The sequence below is a fragment of the Balaenoptera acutorostrata genome, chromosome 7, assembly GCF_949987535.1.
Source record: "Balaenoptera acutorostrata chromosome 7, mBalAcu1.1, whole genome shotgun sequence".
NCBI lineage: Eukaryota > Metazoa > Chordata > Mammalia > Artiodactyla > Balaenopteridae > Balaenoptera > Balaenoptera acutorostrata.
The window spans coordinates 98,016,588-98,035,458 of NC_080070.1; the positions used below are offsets into that span (position 1 = coordinate 98,016,588).

General features: G+C 37.5%; 1 protein-coding gene across 3 annotated transcripts in view; it reads right to left on the reverse strand.

Moving 5' to 3' along the window:
- Positions 1-18,871, reverse strand: part of RELN (reelin) — a 529,785-nt gene that overhangs the window by 224,723 nt on the left and 286,191 nt on the right. For all 3 annotated transcript variants that reach the window (XM_007177312.2, XM_057550217.1, XM_057550216.1), the window contains exon 9: positions 1,168-1,264. In XM_007177312.2, the coding sequence (XP_007177374.2) occupies positions 1,168-1,264 (97 nt within the window). The remainder of the gene's footprint in view (positions 1-1,167; positions 1,265-18,871) is intronic.

Here is an 18,871-nt window from a genome sequence, read left to right on the forward strand (position 1 = left end):
ATAATTACTAGAAATTAGAAGGAAGAGCAAAATGCTCTGTTATAAAATTGGTAACTGGCACAGCATGTCAGAGCTTGGCTTGTATCAGGTACCTATAAATAATATCTTATCCTGCCACAGAGGGAGACAATCTATTAAAATCCATGAGTTAGAATCATTTTCTCAGTTTTTGGTTAGACTAGAGCTTGAACGTGTGAGACTTTTATTTTTATTTGAAATACTATTAGAAACTTTGGACAGATTGGTTTAATATTAAAGACTAAGAACCTAATATTTATTCTTCTCCCCCAAACAAATCACAATTCTTTCAATATGGAAAAATGGTAAGGAAAATAGTGTGAGAAAAAAGAAAACTGTCACAGAACTGATGGAAAATATTCTATGTGAGTCATGCTAATTTAAGAACTAAACTGATCAGAATAACCACTTAATAAAATTTCAAGGTATTTTTTCCTTTAAATACCTCACCATACCTGAAATTAAGCACCCATTTTGAATTTTATTTTATGATTTAAACTACACAGAAATAGTGAACATAGTTTGAGTTTTGCTAAATTTAATCAAATATTTTCAACCTGAATGAGCTTCTCCCTCTTTAAGCATCAACCTAATTTTCTTATGAAGCGATTTTTTTTAAAATAAAGAAAATGTAATAAATGATTACAAGTCGCATCACAATTATGATAATAGAATTTTAGAACTGGCCTTAGGGAAGTTAGAAGGAAAATGACAGAACTAGAAATTAGATCCAAGAGGCTATTAACTCATTATCATCACAGACTGGAAGGAATTTAGGTGGTAATCTGATATATTCCTAGGCCTATAAACCAGGCCACAGCCAGGCCACCTAAAGAGATGGGTGGTGCTGTTATTTTGTGGAGAATTCCATCAGAAAGGTTACTATCTCAAACGTACTTTTACCAAAAATAAATAGTTTGTTATAGCTACTACTGACAGTGGTAAGTATTGAATGGAAAATGACACTTTTAACAATACCTTCTTCAAATAGAGCAGGTAATAATATGTGCATCAATGTAATTCAACATAATTAACAACCAGAGTACTTTTAACCATGAGGAATAAAGCCAGTGGTAGAATGAAGGTAAACAGGGAAGCAGAAATCCACCTACGTCAAAATTTATGAAGATACTTTAAATGATAACAAACCTAATTTTCTCAAGCTGAATCCAGTCCACAGTATTATTCTTGGCATATGACACAATGATGCAAGGGTCTGAATAACTAAAGCGACATGAACCTGAACCTGTAAATAGCAATAACAATAAATTTCAAAGTTAATACAGTGTAATTACATATTATCCTTCCTGATAAATACGTTAGATAATTTTCTAACCACTTAGATAGTTATCTGATCATTTCCCCATTCTTCTAACTCTGCTAAAATTTCTTGTAATCTGTTCTGATAAACATTATTTGATAAATAATTTTAAGAGTTGAAAAAAGGTAAAAAAGGTAAATTTCAGGTCTCTTTAGAAATACATGAACTTCTAAATTAAGTTACAATGTAAGCGTTCAGTTCTATGCCAAGAAATATCTAAATATTATAGAATGATTAATATGGATCTTACAAGATAATATCAATAATGATTGCATTTAATGGCATGTAAGTCATTCAGTTGTATGAAGAATAAAAATAGCATTCTTCTTCTGTGTGTGTGTTATTTAAATGATGAGGCAGTATGTGAGAAACTAAAATACTGTAAAGTAAATTCAAGTACTAAATGAATGAGAACTATTAGAGATATGATTGATATTATTCTACTGCAGCCCAACATTAAAGATTTAAAAGACAGACATTATGTCCCATTGTGGATATCCGGTCATTGTTTTTCACTATTATTTTCAATACTGGAGATATGACTACCAAAGAAAGTTTTAAAACTCTGATAAGAATTTGTTTTTACATGTTCAATGAATACATACAAGAAAGCACAATTTGACTGTAATATCAAAGATCTTCATAGATTCCGAAACCAGCCATGAAACATAAGCCAGGAGTTTACTGTAACTCAATAGCAGGGTTTTTTATACTATGTTAAAACAAATGAACCAAAATACAAAGAAATAGCGCAATTTATTTTTAACTTTCATCCATCTGCTAGAGGAGCCTTGGTTTCAGCAAATGGCATCTGTTGATGGTTTTTACATTTGTGGTACTCAGGAGTTCCAAGCTTTAATCAAACTCATTTATTTTATTTCAGTGGTGTTTAGTACAACACCAGTTAGTGTGCAATTGCCAAAGCTGGCAGTGTGCTAAAAAGGCCAAACAGCAGTTTTCCTAGATTTATTCGCACAGCTAAAATGTAGATGAAAAAGCATGAGAGAAGGCTACTGAAAGGAAAGTTACACAGCAACCCTGAGTTCAAACAGAAACCTACTTTATGCCATTTTGATCATTGTTAAGTTCCACCTTTCTTAAGCAGCTGCTTAAAATAAATATCAAACTGTGGCGCCGGAAATGGAAACAGCCAGGATTATGTGAGACAAACTTCAACACAAACAAATATGAGGTCTGGCAGACAATCTGTTTTTTTCAAAAGGCAGTTCAAACTAGCCTAAAGAATGTAAATGGTATTTATGTGCTTTCTTCGTGTTTTATACACCATAAGTACTTAAAAGCAAATGTATAAGGTGAATCCCAAAAAAGGAAAGGATAGAACAAATGATAACCAAAAAATGTTCCTTACAGAAGCAATTCAGTGGAAATTATTTACGAATTAAAAAAAGAGAAGGAAAGCTGATAAACATGAAAATAAAAATGTGTCTAAATATGACCCTGATGACCAATATGAACCCTCTCCTGTCTATTTTCTTACGTTACCATCTCAATGTTGTGAGAATAAGTTTACTATGCACCCATAAAACAAAAAAGGCACCTGGCCAGTGACTCACTTTTCCTTGGTCATTAAACTCTTTTGTACCTAAACTATTAATATCTTCTGAACTCATCTCCTCCTCACTATTGTCAATGGACTCTCAGTAGCTCTTGCCAAAACTTTTTAATAATGATTAGCTGATCTCCCTGTCTTCAGCCTTACATGTCCTCACCCAGCCCCACTCTTGCCAGTGCTCTTCCTACAAGTGAACTGAATTGTTACCTCCCTGCTTATAATCCTTCAACAATTTTTCAGTCCCTTCAGGATAAAGCAGTACTTCTACCCCAGTGAAATAAAGGTGCACAGTTTCTAGAGACCAAATGTGTACTCTGGAAAACAGAACTAGCCCAGGGTTCCCATGTGAAAAGATAGCTCAAAAAGCCACAGGGACTCCCAACAAAGGAGTGGACAACTAGAAGACCAGGACTGAGGTGTGCGGTACGAATGGACAGCCAGAGGAGAGGTACTGCCCACGCCAAGGGAACTTCCCCTCCTGGAAGAAGCGCCACCCAAGAGAACCAGTCGGCTTTGGATAGCTGCCTCCCTCTGGGACCACTCCCCATCAAACTACCATCCCAAATGGTGCCAAGCCAGTGAATAAATGATTCTCCATGCCCACTCCTAATACGGCTGTTCCACATAGACTGGGTGAATTTCTTCTTCACATAAGCCCTTCTGAATTGCAGCCCCACTGTCACATAGACTTCTGTCAACAGAATAAGATTTCCCCTTGCCCAGGTTGACAACGGTTGCTTGACTCTGTCTGTGATAAAGGGAGGAAAGAGTTAATTTACGTCCACGTACCCAGGTGCCTAACGCCACCCCCAACTCCCTGCTCCCAGATCCGGTGGTGCAGAGCTATCACGTACCTCAAAGCACCTCTGATGCAGTGACGAGACAATAATGAGCAGGTGCCACCTACAACAGGTACTTCTTTCTTTCCCCTCTTAAATCGAAGATCTTTAATTGCCAAAGCTGATATTTAAAACCAGAAAGGAAAGACAAACCCAAGTGAAAAATGCAAAATCTCCTCTCACTTGCAGATCCATCTTCTCTCCTTCAGATCACTTCCAATGTAATTGTAATCCTTCACTCTAAAGTAGTAATCTTGCAAGGATTTAAACAATTGCTGAAGGAGGGAAGATAATTTAGAACCATGGTTATAAAAGTATGGCCTGAGAACCATGATGAACTTAAGCAGGTCTAAAAATTCAAACTCTTTGGTTCTTACCGACAAATGAGGAAATTCCATATATTTTCATTTTTACCCACATCAAGGATACAAGTAGCCTACAAAGTGATTAAGGGTTCCTAAAGTTTGATACTCATAGATAAAACTGATGAACTTCTAGAACTTACTGAGGACCCCCATCTAACAGTCTAGGATATCTGGCTCCAGTGTAGAGCTACAAACACCAGGATTACTGCAATATCCCCAGTTTGGGGGAGGACAGGATATTTTGTGTTAAAGGTACCTCATGAATGTTGTTTCCAGTTGGTCTTGGTTGTCAATTCTTGATTTTAAATTGACAAATAAATTGATAAATGATAAAGATAAACCTATATTAATTTACTGTAACTGTCATTTACATTATTATTGATTATTTAGTCAACCCCATAGTACATAATGATGGATACTTTTTTCAGCAACATTGCTGGTCTATTATTGGCTTACAGTTTGTCCCATGGCTTAAGACATATATGCATTGCAATGTAACTACAAGCCATCTCTACTCCTCTGCTAAAGCAGATATCTACATAATGCCTTGAAACTATCTTGCAACAAAACCACCCTTCATTGATGATGTCCTGAATTTGTGCTATTGAATTTGTGCCTATGAATTTATGCTATTTTAATAACTTGCTCTGCATTATCAAATTATGTATAAAAATACTGGGTTGTTTTTTAAATTTTTGGTATTTTAACATACAATCATATGTCTAAGTTCATTCTTATTAGGTTAACAATGCACCACGTATAGTTAAGAAAAACAGAGACCCAGACAGTAATGTCCTCATCTTTTCAACCACTGCACCAGTGTTTTCTGCCTTCCTCCTGTTATACTGGATGAAGTGTTTCTGTTCTTACCAATGGTGAACCTTCTCATGTGGTCTAGATCCTATCTTCTCTTGTTCTTTAAGATTTCCTCTCTTTCTCTTGTATCACCAATTTCTGCCAATGAGTTTCCTGGATCATTCCTATTGTCATACAAACATCATAGAAACATACAAAGCATCTCCCATCTTAAAAAAGTTTTTTTTGATGTCACACCCCTAACTTCTGTTCCTTCCAATCCTATTTTGTTTCCCTTTATAGCAAGACTTCTCAGAAGGGCTGTCCAGTGATTGCCTCCACTTCGTCACATCCTCCGATTCCCTTTCCCTTCCACCCTGAAACTGCTCTTGGTTAGGTGGCTGGGGAGTCCGTGTTGCCAAATCAACAGATCATTTCCCCATATTCAGGTTACTTGACTTCTCAGCAGGATTTGTCACCGTGTATCCCTCTTTTTTTCTTGGATACTTTCTTCTATCTTCTACCACCTTCTTGATTTTTCTCCTGCTTCACTGACGACTGCCTCTCAGTTTCCTTTGTTGCCCTTTTCCTTCTTGATCTCAAATTGTTTTGGTAGCTTTCTCTTCTCTTACCTACATTGCCTCCTTTTACGTTGAAGCTTTAAATAATATCTATAACAGATAATACCCAGAATTATATTTTCCATTAGATCCACACTTATAGATCCAACTGCTACTCACCATCTCTAATGGACAACTCAGACTCTTTAAGTCAAAATTAGAATTATTGGTTTTCCACCCCCCCAAATATCTAGGATACCCTTTTCATTTCAAATGACACCACCCCAGATGCTCAAACAAAGCACTAGGTGTCATCTTTGGTTCCTCCCTTTGCTTCATTGCCCACTTCCAACCCATCAGCCTGGGAGTTCTGACTCCAAAATATTGTTCAGCTTCTATCCCTCTCTACTGCTACCACCTTAGTCAAGTCAGGGTCATGTCTCGGTGGTTTTCTTACTCCCTTTTTTATCCTCCTGTAATCCATTCTCCACACAGCAGTAAGAGGTCTTTCAAAAACAGAGGAGTCTTTTAAATTGTTTTAGCGATCATGCCATTCATTCCTGGCTTAAAACCCTCTCAACGCTTCTCAGCCCACTAGGAATAAAAGGTTGAGCTCCCTCCGTGACTTAGAGCTTCCCTTGTACCACTCTTCTCGTTTACTGTGTTCCAGACACTGTGGACTTTCTTTCTCCTCCCCGAACACTCCATCTCAGGGCTTCCATGCCTTCTCTCTGCCTACAACAACACTGATTATGTCAATTTCCTCATACTCTATTCTCTCCTCATTCCATTCATATCTTTCCCCACAGACCACCCCTTGGCTGGGTCCATCTTCTCTCTTGGGGTTCTGTGCAAACATCACCTCCTCAAAGAAGCCTTCCCTGCACATTCAATCTAAAGAACTCCAGCCCCCAGTGTCCAATCACCCTCCATCTTATCACTCCATTTTAAGTAATTCATAGTACTTATCACTATCTAAATTTACCTTATTTATTTACTTGTTTACTTGCTCATTGCCCATCTCCTGTTAGAATGCAAGCTCCATTGAAGGAGGAACCGTGTCTGTCTTGTTTACTACTTGTGTCCTTGGTACCCAGAATAGTGCCTGGTGCACAACAGAAGCTCAATAAACTCTGGCTGGATCATAAATAAGTTTGCTGTAATTTGCTTATTTTAAGTTCTCCATTTCTTTGTTTTTACTGTGTTATATTTATACTAGAAAGGGGAACTATAACTGTAGATCGATGGGACTTAAGGACTTTCGATTTGCCTGAATTGGGTCAAAGTGAAAAGGCATCTGAGAGCCGTGCTGTAGAATATCTGGACTTTATGTATCCTTACCACAGATTAACTTTGGTACTGTTGTATAGTCAACAGGGCAATAATTCCCCCATGTTAATTAGAAACTGCCCTTAGATGACTTAGATGGTTACATAATCCAGTCTGCTTTTAGAATAAAAATATCAGAGACAGATCACATGAGTAATTATGGTACATTTTTATCAGCCAGATAAAGTAATGTGAGGAATAATGATAGCCAGATGAATTATTTTACTTATTAGTAAAGTCTTATTATAATGGTCCAGCATAATTAAAAATAAGCAATTTGCAAAGTCATACAAAGTACTCAAAAGCCACACAGAATATCATCCCCAAGACACATGTTCTGACCTCTCCATCAGGAATCATCTTCTACTGCATTAAAAAAAAAAAAAAGTTTCTCGAATGTAATGTCTTCTTAATTGTAAGACATTATCTTGTCCTTTCAAGTTGATTTATTTTGTTTCTGTTTGAATATTTAACTAGATTAATACCGTGTTCTAAGGGAGAAAACCCACCTTTATGTCTAGGAAGAAACCTAATAAAATTGTAACCTTATAGAAAAATGTTACTCTAAATTGTAATGTTATAAAATCTTTGATGATAGGTACGTCTTATCATCATATAACCTTATCATCACATAGCCTTAAATAGATCTTATTTTTCTCATATGAAGGAATTCTATATGATAATAAATTCAATGCTTGTTAGTATTACCGGTAATTCTATATAATTTTTTAAACTTCAGTTTTTAGAGTGAAATTCCCTCTGATATAAGTTATCTTCCAGAGAGAAAGTATGTGTAGGGGTTAGGAGAGTGAATGGTGGGGGCAGGCTGCCAGGTTTGCAATCTGGGCTCTGACACTTTTTAGCTGTATGACCTTGGACAAGTCACTTATCTTTTCTGTCTAGTTTCTACATTTGTCAAATGTGAATAATAATAGCAATCACTTCACAGAACTGTTGTGAAGATTAAGGCATTAACGCATTAAAAGTGCCTAGAAAACAAATCTCGGTCCACGTTAAGAGATTTCAGGTATGATTCAGTATTTTTGTTTCATTTCATAAATTCATTTATCCCAGAAAAAGGAGCAAATATTTGTTCATGGGCTAAATATTAAGTTGAGTTACTGCTTATCAAAGAACTTATGGCACATTTTTGCCCCATCGATTCTTTCATTTGGGGTTATTTTCCAGCTCTTTAATGGAAACGCTGTAAGTTCAACCTGGAGATGAAAACTGAGACCCAAACGAGTAATCTACCTGTTTGTTAGCATCACTGTAAATGTGTCAGAGGGGAAGAAAGCTGTCTACTTGATAAGAAAAAGAAGGCCCTTTGGGATCAGTATAATGAAATATACTTTATAAGGTCTTTACAATTGCTAGAGTGGAAATTTGATTTTGCACTTCCTAGCATCCAAAGAAAAGAGAAAATCTGATCAAAGTTTTAGTAGTACCACAAAGAAAAAAAAATTCTAGTAACTCAAGAGAACAATTAAGGTTTCTATGAGCAGAGAGGTACTACTCTGTGCATGTCCACTTTATAGGTAAGGGCACGGAGGCAAAGAGAGGTTAAGCGATTTACGCTAGACCCAAATGGGATTCAGATTTGGGTAGACCAGAACCCATGCCTTCAACCACTTCACTATACTCCTTCTGGTGCATAAAGCACACTTTAAAAAAAACAGACAAACAGTGCTTCATTTTCACATGGTCAGAACATGTTGGGACAGGCTTTTGTGCTTCTGCTTCTACTCAGGCTCCTGACTTAAGCCAGATGGTCCTTTTTTTGGTAAAATCTAAAGGACTGAACCACCTCTAGCCTCAATATCAGGTTTACTTGGGCATCACTTTCTCTGCAGGTTCCCTGCCCATTCCCCTCCTTTCCCTGCCCCCATAGCCAGTCACCCAAATCTGCGGACCCTCCTCCTGCAAATTTATTGAATCTATGCCTTTATTTTACCTTCACCACCACCTCCTTAGATCATCTCTCACCCAGATCAGTGTGATAACCTCCTATCTGGGCACTCAGAACAAACACAAAAGGTATTGTAAAGAACACTTTTTTGTCATTTGCTTGAAAAATCTATAGAAAGGCATTTAAAAGAGATTTTAAAGAATAGTTGTATTCCAAAGAAGTAAATCCTAACACCTCCCAACTCAGAAAATTTTAATTATGTGGAAAGCATTAACTTGATATAATATTACAATCAGGATTAAATTTAAGATAACAGTGTAATCCACATTTGTATCCTAAATAACGCATTCCATAATATCTTGTAAATCTGTTTCTGAAATAATCATTTTACTATAAGGAAACAATTAATATTTACAAATGTAAAACAGTGCCTAGTACTTCTTATTTAAAAATAAAGAAATAAGAAGAATGGCAAAGCTTATTTCTAAAAGGTTGCTTCCTTTCACTGTTAGAGAGACTCCTCACTATGATTCTAAGAAATATTTTTTTGTAATCTTGGTTTGATCTTTGAACCACTTATTCAATTTAAAATTGCAACTAAAATTGGTATCAACTTTTATCCCCCACCCCCCCCCCCGTTCTATTTAAATAGTATCATTCTTAGTATAATTTAGAAAACAATAGATAAGTAACTTTCCACTTTTTTTATAGGGAGTCAGGCCAAGATGATCAATCTAACAGTCAATCAATCAATCAATGAGTCAACCAATTATTAAAAATATTTTTTATTTCTGAGGTACACTGGAACTCAAAAGCCTAGTTATTTTCTCGTGATTCAGTCCCACTTCTCTTGACTTTGGCTGTCATTCAGGAAAAACTAGGAAATGTATACACTTTGAATAGCCTTTCCCACTTAAGAAGTAAAATATCATTTAGAACTGACATTTACATAAGCTGTGTGGTGACCCCTTAGCAGTCCACATGGCTCTTATGTTGGCCGTTCCTTCTGCCGGGCTACCCCTCCGAAACAATTCAAGCCTTTGATCAATGGTTACATCCTCAGCGGCTGCCCCCTGGCTGCCTCCAACAAAATGCTACTCCTCATTTGCTGACCCCTGATTAATTTTCTTCATTGCATTCATTACTCCCTGACATTCATTTGTTTGATATTCATCAGCATGTCAGCCCTATCAGGGCAAAGCTTTTGTTTTGTGAATCCTGTCTCCCCAGTGCCTTGAGAGCTACTTCACACAGAATAGGAGCTCAGTGAATAGTTGTTGAAGGAACGAACGAATGAATGAATGAATGCAATTTAGGAAGCACTTTAAACTCTAGGAAGAAAGTCTTTTGGAAATGCAATGATACCATTATTATTATTTTTGTTGTTACTGGCTCTTTTGTAGCATTTCTTTTCAGCAGGATAAGGAGATGGAGGTGATTTATAGCCTCTGTCCACTAGCACAGAGACTGTCACTCTTCTGGGAAAGCTAGAGGGGCAGCACATTTGTTCTCCGATGCTGAGAATTGTTAGGGTAACAACACTGCATGGTTTGGCTGATGCTGCTTTTCTGTTCCTCTACTTAATATCTTTCCCTGATGGCAAAACAGGCTACAAGTATAAATTAGCTACAATTGGTTGAATAAAGGTATCAAAGGCAACTACTGTGATATTTCTTGTGGGGCCCCCCTGAACTAAACAGACAACATCATAACCATATTTTCAGACAAAATGTATTCCTGGTTAACTCATAGTTCATTCTTGTCACCCAGTTCTAGGATTTAGGACTACAGTGGGAAGACATTTAAGAGATCATGAAGATGTACACTCTCACTTTACAAACAAGTTGTCAGGGGTTCACACAGGCTCCACCACTTCCCCAAGGTTACACGACAAGGCCAGTTGGCAGAGAAAGGACGATATGGCCCGACTCCCAATCCAGTGCTCTTTTCCCTTCCCCATTTATATCAACAACAAAAGTTGTTTATCAACAAAAGTAAGTCACAAAGACATGGAAATATTCTCAATGAAAAAATACATGGCTTAAAATATCTACATTGAAAAAAAATTTTTTCTTATTTTGCATTAATGACTATTATTTACAGGGAATCAGAATACTAGGTGGAGCAGTGTATAGAAATCTCCATGATTCCTACATATGACTACTGAGATAGGCAAAAGTAATAGAATATTAAATAAAGGGTAGGTGATAGGATGTGATTGGTATTTGGAAGGGAAGTTGAGTCTTTCCCATGAAAGAAGTGTGAAAATGATAATAAGTTTATTATAAGAATGTAAATACATCTTTATCAGTGTAACATATATAAATATAATGCTCAATTCTAACATGTTAGTGTAGACAGTGGACAGGGTAGACAGAAGTGGATTTACCATGAAGCTCATGAAGCTTAAGCTTCAGGGCTCTGCACTTGGATGAGCACCTTCCAAGGCCCTGGGAGGAACTCTAGCAATGTGTTCACGTGACCATGTTTTATAACATTTGCAACCGATTGAGACTGCTGCCTCCTTTCTTGACTACTGCCTCACCATGTTACCCTCATACCGGGTGGTGTTGGAGTGGCCATGGCGGCTTTCGGGATCCGGCTAAGGGGAAGTTGAGTTGGAGATATGTTATGTGTTTGTGATACAGTTACATAGTTATGCAGGTCACTCCTATTCCACAGTGCAGTCATCCTCAGCGTAGAAAGAGCTTCTAGGAACACTCCTACCACCCACTGTGATGAAGTACCTATGTCATCATGACTCAAGAACAGTGGGAATAAACTGTTCAGTGAGTGACGTCAATTTAGAGTTGCTAAGATTGGTCACTGTGCAAGAGAAGTCAAAATGCCCTGAAGTCTTGTAGTTCATACATGAAAGAAATTAAGACAGAGATTTTTACAATTTGCTAATGATCCTAAAAACGTACATGATATACCAGTAAGGAATTGTGAAGGTAAGATGTTAAATAAATGGAAAAAAACCCTCTGATCCACCAAGCTAGAGGCAGAATTATTTTTCTAGTCTCTAAATAAAAATATTATAGAATTGTCATATGCAGAGGCAGTTTAAGAATATGCACCCAAAAGTTGTAAGGAAAAGAGTATTTCAGGTAGTTAACAAAGACGTTATGTTATATTTTTGGATTTTGTGATGCTTGTGGTATTGTCAACTTCTAAAGATTTGTAATTTGTTGTGATTTCTTTTCTCATTCTAAATAAATATTCACATTTGTACCTAATTTTGAATGTGTAATTTTGTATTCTTTTCCTTAAAGACAACCTAGCCCTCACCCAAATTGTGTAAGGTTCAAACATGGACCCACAAAACCTAGACCCACCCCTGTACAGAGCATGCCCTGAAGCGTGTTCCTGCACATTTCACGAATGTCTTAACTCACGTGGGAGCACCAAGGTCCAGATTACATGGTTCACTTTCCACTTTGCTTAACATGGCACATTCCAGTGACAAACGTATTGCAATGCAGGACAACAATAAAAAGAGAATGAGAAGATATGATTCTTGAAATTATTTTCCTTCTCTATTACTTCAGGCAGATCTGGCTCAATTAAAATATTCTTAAAAGCAAACTATCACGTTACAACTAGATTAGGATGGATGAAATGACTTGTAAGTAATTGTTTGCTTACATAAGAAACATGCCATTCATTTTTGGACTGTGTTGGAGACCACCTGAGTGAACCTCAGGAGCTCAAAAAAAGCCAGTGAGAACCTGTACCTTCCAGGATTTACTAAGTGGAGTGTTTCTGTGCAGTGCTGGCCGAGAGGCTCTTAAAGGGCTGTTAGACTTTATAATGCCAAGAATACACAAGCACATGAACAAGTACCAATTATGTGCTAATCAAGGAAGCCCATATTAAGCACACTGAAAACCTGTTCATTGTGCAGTAGCCCATTAACCATAATGTACACGCCTGGAGGAGACGCTAGGGAACTTCCTAGAGCCAGCAAATTTCCCAAAATTCACAAATAAACTTCTTCCTTTCTTCTCATCTCTCTTGGGTGGTTGCCATAAAAATAAACAACTTAAAAAATAGCTTGATTTAGTATAAAATCAAGACTACTTAAAAAATAGATATATTAGTCATTTATTCTATTAAGAATTCAAGAGTTACTCCCTTTCTCAAAATAACAGTCATACAAGTCCATAATCCCTTAAGGTAAGATAAACTTCAGGATCCAAATTACTTACTTCTTTACTTAATTTACAGATTTCAGAAAGGTAACATGGTAAATATACCATATGTTATGCGACATCCCCAGCAAGGTCTGAGGCAATACCCTATAATGAAACATATTGATATTTCTACAGTGAAATACATGAAGATTCACATAAGTAGTATAAATAAAGATTATAAATAGCCTTAAATCATTTCAAGTCAGGTCTGGCTGCCAAATGAATTCAGGTCATGGGAGGCTTTGCCATCACATAAATATAAAAAAAAAAGGTTTGTGATTTTTCTGAGAGTTTTTTATTGTAATATGGAATTACAGATTAGGAACTGTGAGCCTGTGTCTCCAGTAGCCCTCTCTATTTCTTTATTTCTTTTTACTTTTATAGTAAAAGGATAAATCAATTGGTTTTAGTCTCCCAAGCCCAGTGTAGTTTTATTCTTATTTGGTTATGCCCTTCTTCACAAAGCCCCAGACTTTTCAAAGTAAATCAGAACAGAAACAATAGAAGGAGCTACTGCCTCTTGGGGGTTCGGTAGTGGTTGCCAGGAGCAGGTTCTTTCCTCAAAGCTCTGCCTGAAAAACAAGCTGCCTTTTTAAATGTGGCACAGGGCCACAGAAGGAGAGAAGTGATCTCGCAGATTTATAGATGGGGAAAAGCACTGCCAGAAATCATGCCTCTAGATAGTGGAGCGGGACCCATAAATCCTGAAGGCTCGAGGAGTGTCTGGACAGAGCCCTGCTGAGGATTCTTGCAACCCAAGTGCTGCTGCTGCCCTTACTCAAAACTCAGACCTCAGAGACAAGCAGGGCGCCCAGAGCCGCATGTAAACAACAGCATTTGATATAGAAAGATCATAAAGTGATGAAATCGATGTAATCAGGCTACTTAGAACTCCCTGCTAGGACTGGAGCAAATCTTAGCAGAATCAACACATCCTTTCATCTTTTCAAGGCAGATAAATGGAGGACAGGGCCATTAACTAGAGGTTGCAGTGAATGGAAAGAGAGAAAGAGATGAACAGGGAACTTTTAGAGAAGCTTTTAAAAGCCAGACACTGTCACTCCCAGAGGATATTACATGTTACTGTAGGCTAAGGCATTCAACAAAGGGACTTGCCTCATTCTATATAGTGAAAAATGTGATGAGCAACATGAAGATATTGGTATAATAAGCAGTTCTGGCAATTATCTATATTTTTTTTCCCCCCAGAGAGATTTTTAAGGACAGTACTACTCACTACAGAGAAAATGCTCATTGTATCCAAAAGCACTGAGAAACACAGTAAAAGCTTATTTGCTACCTGGCAATTCTTCTTCTTCTAAGTAATTCTGCCACAAGCAAGTCATGGACCATTATTATACAGATGATCAATATTTTGATAGTTTCACAAACTTCTGCTCAAGTATTTCACTGGAGGCAGCTGTGCATGTTTATTTTCCAGTAACAACAGTGATTATACTATACTTAGGTTTTTATTTCCTTCATTACCAAGTCTGCCAGAAAAATCCTAAGGGCATTAGCTCTCTCAGACCATGGCATCAAAACAACCTACCATAAGTAGAGCAAAATCTTTATAATACGGCCAGTCTAGAAGTACTACCTAATGCACGGGACCTAGATTGTGACTGCCGCCGGTTTTAAGCAGATAATGCTGTAATTTCCAGGATAACCAGTTTTATGTATTTCTTAGTTTTCATGTTTCTTTTTTTCCTCTTCTAGTAGAAAAACCTAAACTTGATAAGATTTTATGTACCTGTTCATACTATTTTGTAATGTGGCACGTCTGTATAAATCTGTTTCATTAGTTTATCAATTTTGTAAACACTGTAAGCAAGTTTGTCCTCTAGCAGTGAGTTAGCTTCTTGCCTGGTGTACCCTTCGAAGCCAGTTGTTTTGGTTACCTATTACCTTCATGTACCTCAGGTATCCACAGAGGACTTGGATGCTGTTCTTGGCTGAGCACCAGTCTCCCTGGCTCCTCTGAGGCATTCTAGTAGCTGCTGTCCCCACGTCTAACCCTGCCCACACATCCTGCCATGCAGCACTGCTTCAGGCTCATAAAACACAGGCTCAATGCGCCTGGCCTGTGGCGGCACAGAGACAGCAGCTCATGCCCTGATGAAGTTCAGACACTGTAGCCAAAAGGGAAGCAGTCTGATTTGTGGGTAAGAGGCAGGGAAGGAAAAAATGGTTACTGTATCGGATAATGCTTTGTGGCAGCCCAGGCGGGATGCATCCTGGGGCTTCTCAGTCCCAAATGACAGGGATGGGAATTGTGACTGAAAGGAGCCCACAGATACTACTTTAATTAAGAACAGTTCCATTCCACACAAGAGGAAATTCTCGAATTACTCTGTCAAGAGCAAGTGAATTCAATTTTGGTAAAATATGATGACCGAAGCTGAGATAAATCATTATTTTATTAATAGAAACTGTCGGTTTAGAGAAATCAACATGTCCAAAATCTGCGGCTGCCCCAAAAGATCAATTAAGCAATTATTTGAATATGAAAATCCAGAATTTATGTCTATAACTCTGTTTTGCCCACCAAAAAAATAACTTTGGGGGGAATTTAGCATATTTTTAAATGAAGAAACATATTTCAAGGATAGTGTTGTAAAAAGGACCATTATATGAAAGTAAAATTTCCATTTTAAGCATCTACTAAAAACTGATATTAAGGATTAAGAGAGGTCAAATAAAGTAATAGTAAAAAAATCCTCACAAATATTCTATATTTATGCTATACATGTGCTAAAAACACGCTACCTTGAATGAAACTCAAAAAACTTCTTTCATAAAATATAGAAAAAGAGCCAGGTTTTAAAAGCAACTCTTCTTCCCCTTATGTTTTATATTTATTTTTAAAATGAGGCTACTAGTAATAATTTTTGTTTTGACTGACTTTATTAGTAAACAGGCTATTAGATCTGCAAGCCTTTCCTTCTGAATAAATGTGACAGTATGTGATTTATTGTACTTAATATTTTGCTCCTTAGTCACTTCCTTGGCTGAAATTCCCAAACCTCATTAGGTGACTTCTTTCAGTTTATGGCAGATGGACAATGACCACAGGATATAAAATGAACAGCTGTCCTCCTCCCCTTTGTACCCTGCTCCCTTTCATTCCTATTCCCCATTCCCTCACTTCCAAAATATTTGTATTTTTTCCTTTTTCCTGCCACTCCTATAAGAGAGAAAGGGACCAATTCCCTCCTGGTTTATGGAACGTCATGTCATTTCCAACCAATTTCAGGTGCCCAGCTCTTTGCAAGTTCCCTCCCAAGTCCACAACATAGAGGTTTCATCAGATCTTATGTTGAGAAAAACACAAGGAAGACAAATGCAAAACGTGCTAGGCTTTGCCAGGTTCCCTGCTGAGCAGCCCTCCGTTCCCTGGGGTGGAGGTCATAAACCGAACCCCAGTGCTCAGGCCTGGCTCATTTTCTAGGAGGACTGATCCCCACCTTTGGCAGCAGGTGTTAAGTAACGTCCCTCTCCACCCCCAGCAATCTGGAGACTCAGCATTACCACCCTTGTTGCAGTTCGGGCTTTGACCTTGGTCTCAAGGTCTTAGAATGGCCACTGTCTTATCTCCCTGAAGGGAGCCATCGCTCTAACCTTCCTTGTGACGCTGACTCTCTGGGGCGGTACCACACCTGCTCTTGTCAGTCTCCCTCCCAAATGATATAGTCCTGCCTTTGGATCTCCCTCTTTCCTGGACTTTCCGACAGGCTGCCCTCTCACCCTCCTCTGTGGTCTGTACCCCTCCGTTTCTTCTCCCACGTGGACTTCCCCTCCCCCACCTCCACCTATTTGATAACAAACTCCTGGAAGCCTGGGCAGTTTCTTAGATTTTGCTTTCCTTACAGTGGATGTATTCACATCCTAAAGATCTGTGATAAAAGAATCCTTGATCAAGAGTCCTTGATTGATAAGAAAGTGAAAACTGCGGGCTCAGACCAGGTTTTAATATTGCTCGCGGATTTCATTCAGCACTCTCCCCTGCCTCAGCAGTCAAGAAGGGTCTAGTATTGAGCGCCAACGTGGAACCTCACTAAATCTCTTTCCTAACCTAAGAACAGAATTCAATTCAGTTCATATTTATTTAGTTGTAGTCGTGAGTAAAATTCTGCCCTAAATACAAAGAGGGATACTTGTTCACTCCTTAGTCCTCACGGAACATTTAAGCTATAAACGGTGAAAGTGGATGTGCATAAATGGCCAGAGTATAAATCAACGCAGAGTGAAGTAGGCATCATAAAATAAATACAGAGGAAGTGGGGATTCAGAGATATGAGGGTGTGGCAATGAGATGAGTTTTCATGGAGGAAAGACCATTTAATCTATATCAATGATCAATTTCTTCTCATCCTATTGTTCACTGTTTTATCCCTTCTACTAGAACAGCCTTCAATAAATATTAGTGAAACATATTTATGAATGAATTATTAATATTTATTTTTAAGCCTCTGCAAGATGAGTGACAATGAAATAAATATTTCAAAAGAGAAAGGGTACAGTATCTTTCAAACTGTATTTTAATTCACGTAAAGACAACTCTTTAGTTATCAGTTTCAATAATCCAAAGACATAATTAATCTCAACAATCTTTGCCAGAACCTTATACTTAGTAGCATCTTACAATATTTCAGAATATTCCCCTTTATTACATAAGATAGGACTTAAGAACTTGAGGTGAGGTGGATTTGAAAAATATATAAAGTTCATATAAACTGGTCTTTTAAATATACATTCCCTAAAAAGGTCAACTCCAGGATGAAGAAGAAGGATAACCTGAATTAAAATCAGTTCCAAACTTTAATTATTAAATAGATAACCCAGAAGTGTTCCATATATAAATATTTCAATTTTTGTGTTAATATAGATTCCTGAAGATCTAAAAATTAAGTAATAAACAAATCTTATTTTAATATCTTTTATATCCAAGAATCTTAAACTCAAATAAAACATGTATTTAACCTTAAAAGCACATGTGTTGAGCTAGTTTTACCATTAAAATTTTCTAAACTTCTGTTTTTATTTATGTATGTTTTGAGCTCAGGTCACCAGAGATTTTGTTAGCCTCATACTCAGAGATTCCCGTGTTTTCAAAAGAGTTTTTCACAACTTCATAATAAATTCCCCAAGGTCTTACTTACTTAAAAAGGAAAAGTGACTCAAAAAAAAAAGAGAGTCTGATTTAGAAATAAATCTCAGGATACTCACAGAGGAAATGAGCAATAATTCCTACCAAGATATAAGAGGGCTCAATTTCTCCTCCTTCTGAATTAGCTGTTCCAAAAGTTGAGGGACAGTTTCTCTACTGAATCAAGTTCTAAGTAATTAAGATGTCTGTGAATCAGGCTTGAGGGAAGAACTTCCCTCATGCTAAATGCAATATAATACCTCTTATAAGTGGCATTTTATTCATTACATCTATTTGAGAAAGATCTCTTTTCTTTTAAAAAGCAATCTTCCAATTCAGCAATGAATACCTCTAACTTTGTAATTTTCTAGTTTTTATTTTTCAAAATACAAAATGAGTAGCTCTCATTTATCTCAGAGACTCTGTAGCATGTACAGCACAAAGGAGAAAAATTCAGGCCTAAGGACATTTTCATATCTTAATCTGTAAATATAAAACATTTATGATATAATGCCTTTCCTCTGCTTGAGGTGATTAAAAACAAACAAAAAAGCAGTGGAAAAAAAAACCACACACACACAGGACTTCCCTAGTGGTCCAGTGGTTAAGACTCCACGATTCCAATGCAGGGGGCCCGGGTTCGATTCCCGGTCAGGGAACTAAGATCCCACATACCGCAACTAAGGCTGTGCGCCACAACTACTGAGCCTGCGCACTCTAGAGCCCGTGCGCCGCAACTAGAGAAGCCCGCATACCTCAACGAAGACCCAGCACAGCCAAAATAAATAAATAAAAAACACATGCACACATACCCACA